General features: G+C 57.2%; 1 protein-coding gene across 1 annotated transcript in view; it reads right to left on the bottom strand.

Annotated features, from left to right (window-relative positions):
• The window catches only part of RNF213 (ring finger protein 213), a gene marked incomplete at its 5' end in the record, with an annotated part of 65,748 nt that overhangs the window by 40,454 nt on the left and 21,348 nt on the right, over positions 1-3,946 (bottom strand). The window contains 4 exon segments of the mRNA XM_014528383.1: positions 8-1,214; positions 1,790-1,945; positions 2,628-2,821; positions 3,845-3,937. Of these exon segments, the coding sequence (XP_014383869.1) occupies positions 8-1,214; positions 1,790-1,945; positions 2,628-2,821; positions 3,845-3,937 (1,650 nt within the window).

The following is a 3,946-nucleotide window of genomic DNA, read 5'->3' as shown; positions in this document are numbered from 1 at the left end:
TGCAGGCCCGAGTCCTCGGCCAGCGGCTGGCCGCCCACCGTGCGGTCGCACAGCACCTCCTTGATGCAGCTGATGGCGCCCGTGGTGTTGGCCTCGTCGAAGAACAGGACGGTGTCCAGCCCGTGTTCGCTGCTGTTGAGCTGGGCGAGGGCCTCCGCCGCCAGGACTTTGCCGTAGATCATGTTCGCGCTCGTGCCGCCGTGGACCTTGACCAGCTGCAGGGTCTCGGCGTCGGCGCCCGCGCGCCGCAGCTCGCTGAGGAAGCGGATGAGCCGGGTCTTCCCGCAGCCGGTCTCCCCCATGACGATGACGGGGATCCCGCAGCGGAAGCGCATCTCCACGGCCAGGATCTTCAGCATGTTGTCCGTCGTGAGCTCGTAGGTTTCGTCGGGGTCCACGGGCCACTGGACGCCCAGCGCCAGGCAGAGCCGCTCCAGTTTCTCGTGCCGGGGCAGCGCGTCGAAGTCCACGTTGAAGGGCACGCCCTGCAGCAGCAGCGCCTGGTACAGCTCCTTCGTCAGCACGTCCCTCTTGATCACCCTCTTGTTCGCGGGGTCCACGGCGTCGAAGGTGCCCCTCTCAGTGGGCTCCAGGTGGAAGCCGATGAAGGTCATGGAGATGCGGTCCCCGTTGAAGAACAGGTACGGGTGGGGCTCCGACTCCCACCGCCGGCGGAGAGAGAACGGGGCGATGTCCTCCTCGGTGACCCCGTCCATGGCGACCACGTGCGTCCCGGGGCTCTGGTCCGACATGCGCAGCGTCGGGGTGGCAAAGTCTCTCGCCATGCAGATCATGAAGGTCACCACGAAGTTCTTGAAGCCCTGCAGCGTGTCCCCGACCGCCACGGGGTCACAGAAGATGGAGGCCTCGCAGTCCCTGAGCTGGCAGTTCAGGAAGCGGGCGAAGTTGCGCAGCTCCGCCCAGGACGGGTCGAGCACCCCGCAGTACAAGAGCAGGTGCTGCAGGCACTCCTGGGGGGTGCCCTCCACCCGGCCCTTCTGGTACTGGAACGTGTCCAGGTTCTGATTCTGATGGAACCGCTTCAGATACTGGAAAGGTCTTTGGAAGGTTTCGCTGCAGAACTCGGCGGGGTCCATGCCCGGCTCCCTGCAGTGCTGCTCGGGGCTCAGCTCCATTTCCATCACTTCTTTGGGGGGCCGGCAGGTGACCTTGGGGAAGACGTCCAGCAGACTAAACTGGGGGGCGCGGGTCCTCTGGGAAGGAGAAGGTGAAGAAAAGGGTTACGAACTAGATTTCCCAAACATGCTTTTGCCTGGTAGGCGTGGCTCAGGGGTTGAGCGTTGACCAATGAACCAGGAGGTCCCAGTTCGATTCCTGGTCAGGGCACAGGCCCGGGTTCTGGGCTCCATCCCCAGTGTGCGGCACCCAGGAGGCAGCCAATCCATGATTCTCTCATCATTGATGTTTCTCTCTCTCTTTTCCTCTCTGAAATCCATTAAAAAATATATTTTTAAAAAACACAAACAAAAAAACACCATGATTTTCTCTCATCACTGACGTTTCTATCCCTCTCTCCCTCTTCCTTCTTCTCTGAAATCAATAAAAATATATTAAAAAAATAAAAATAAAATAAATAAGAACATATCCTCGGGTGAGGATATAAAAAAACCTCCTTTCCAGGCATTTAAAACAAAGTAAGTTTAAAGGCGGATTTTTCTTGTCTAACCCTGCACTCCGCTGCCTCGCTAAGGCAGAGGTGGGGGATGGCGAGCATGTCGGAAGGAACGCTCCCCCCCCTCCCCCCTACGGGACAGGCCCGGGTGCGCACCAGCTTGGAAGGCCTCGTAGGCAGTGCCGAGTGCCCTTCCAGGATTTCGATGACGTATAAGTGGCTCGGGCTCCGGAGCCACATTTTCCCGTTTGAGTCCATTAAGTGCTGCAGCACCAGGAGCTTGAAGAGAAACGCCCAGACCCCAGCCTGCACCTGGAGAGAGAAACACACGCGCTGTCAGTATTTACCTGGAAGCCCTGGCTGGTTGGCTCAGTGGATAGAGTGTCAGCCTGCAGAGGGGTTCCAGGTTCAATTCCAGTTGAGGGCACACACCCGGGTTGTGGGTTCGATCCCCAGTGGGGGATGTGCAGGAGGCAGCCAGTCAATGATTCTCTCTTATCATTGATGTTTCTCTCTCTCTACCTCTCCCTTCCTCTCTGAAATCAATAAAAATATATTAAAATATATATATATATTTACCCAAAAGACCAGCCCCTGCCCTGAGGACCTTCTTAGTCTGTTCTTGGATACGATGGGACTGAATATCAAATCATGCTAAAGAAATTCTTCCTTCCTTCCTTTCTTTCTTTCTTTTAATATGTGGGTTTTTTTATTTTAGAGAGAGGGAGGGGGGAGAGAGAGATAGAAACATCAATAATGAGGGAGAATCATGAATCGGCTGCCTCCTGCACAGCCACACTGGGATGGAGCCCACAACCAGGGCGTGTGTCTGACTGGGAATCGAACCCTGACCTCCTGGTTCGTAGGTGGACGCTCAACCCCTGAGCCACACCAGCCAGGCAATAAATTTTTTATGATGGGAAGGAGGCAGGACGGGGCGGAGGAGCCACCGTGTCTTTCCCGCCGTGGCCACTGGCGGCACCCAGGCCCTCACCGAGGAGGTCACGTCCAGGTGGAACATCGCGGGGCTCGTCTGACACTTGGGGTCCAGGAAGGGCAGCAGGGAGCCCAGGACCTGGCTCTCATCCACCTGCGGGTCCATCAAGCGAATGACTTTGAGAGGCACTTCCTTCCTAGGAAACTTCCTTTGCAGAGTTTCGTGCAATCGCTTCACGTAGAGAGACTTTCCTGTAACAAATATTAACACGTGGAAATCAGGTGCCTGGGCTGCGGGCCAAGGAACAGAGGGTCCAGAGAGATTTAGTACAAGCCCCTGCTCTGCGTGCACAGCTCAAACCGATGCCACGTGACCTGGGGCGAAGGAGCCCTCGGCTTCCTCGCTGTTTCCTGCTCACGCCCCCGTTTCCCAGGACCAGTAGCGCCAGGTGAGCGTGCCCTGTGTGCGGAGGGGACGAGCGGGACCTGGACTGGGATAAAGTCACTGGGGCGGAAACGGGGCCAGGGACTGAAGGGAGGATAAGAGGCACCTGCGCCCTCTCCAGACAGATCTTATCTCCCCCTGCTCACCCACATCAACCCCGAAGCGGCCAACGCAGGGTAAACACAAAACCAACAGGAGCCCTGCCGGTGTGGCTCAGTGGATAGGGCGTCAGACTGAGGACTGAAGAGTCCCGGGTTGTGGGCTTGACCCCCAGCAGAGGGCGTGCAGGAGGCACCCAACCAGTGATTCTCTCTCAACAGTGATGTTTCTATCTCTCTCTCCCTCTCCCTTCCTCTCTGAAACCAATAAAAATAGATTTTTTAAAAATAATAATAATAAAAACAAAACAAACAGGAGCCCTGCTGGTGTGGCTCAGCAGTTGGAGCACAGACCTGGGCACCGAAGGGTCTCGGGTTCGATTCCCAATCAAGGGCTCGTACCTGGGTTGCAGGTTTGATTCCTGGCCCTGGTCAGGGCGTGCGGGAGGCAACCAATCCATGTGTCTCTCTAACATCGACGCTCCTCTCTCTCGATCTCCCTCCTTTCCACTCTCTCTAAAAAGTCACTGGAAAACAAGCAAACAGGAGAAGGCTGTCTAGAGAAGGAAGGTGGTTGGCTCCCAGGAACCACGAGTGTCCCCTCCGGTTCGGCTCTAATTGGCAACTTCACGTCCCTGAGACTCAGTTTCCCTTCTTATGGGAGGGCTTCGTCAGCGTCCCCTCCACCCCCAGGGGACAGGGGAGAGCTGTTCCCCCAGCCGCTGTCATTACCGACACCCGCTCTCGCCGAGGCCACGATCCCCACACACATCCGGTCCCTGAAGGCAGCGGCGGCCGACGGGGTCCCCCGGGGGACCTGGTAGTGATGTGCCA

Source organism: Myotis brandtii, unplaced genomic scaffold (assembly GCF_000412655.1).
Source record: "Myotis brandtii unplaced genomic scaffold, ASM41265v1 scaffold632, whole genome shotgun sequence".
In the NCBI taxonomy this organism is placed as follows: Eukaryota; Metazoa; Chordata; class Mammalia; order Chiroptera; family Vespertilionidae; genus Myotis; species Myotis brandtii.
Note: the sequence above shows the minus strand (reverse complement) of the source record. Positions and strands in the feature narration are given on the sequence as shown.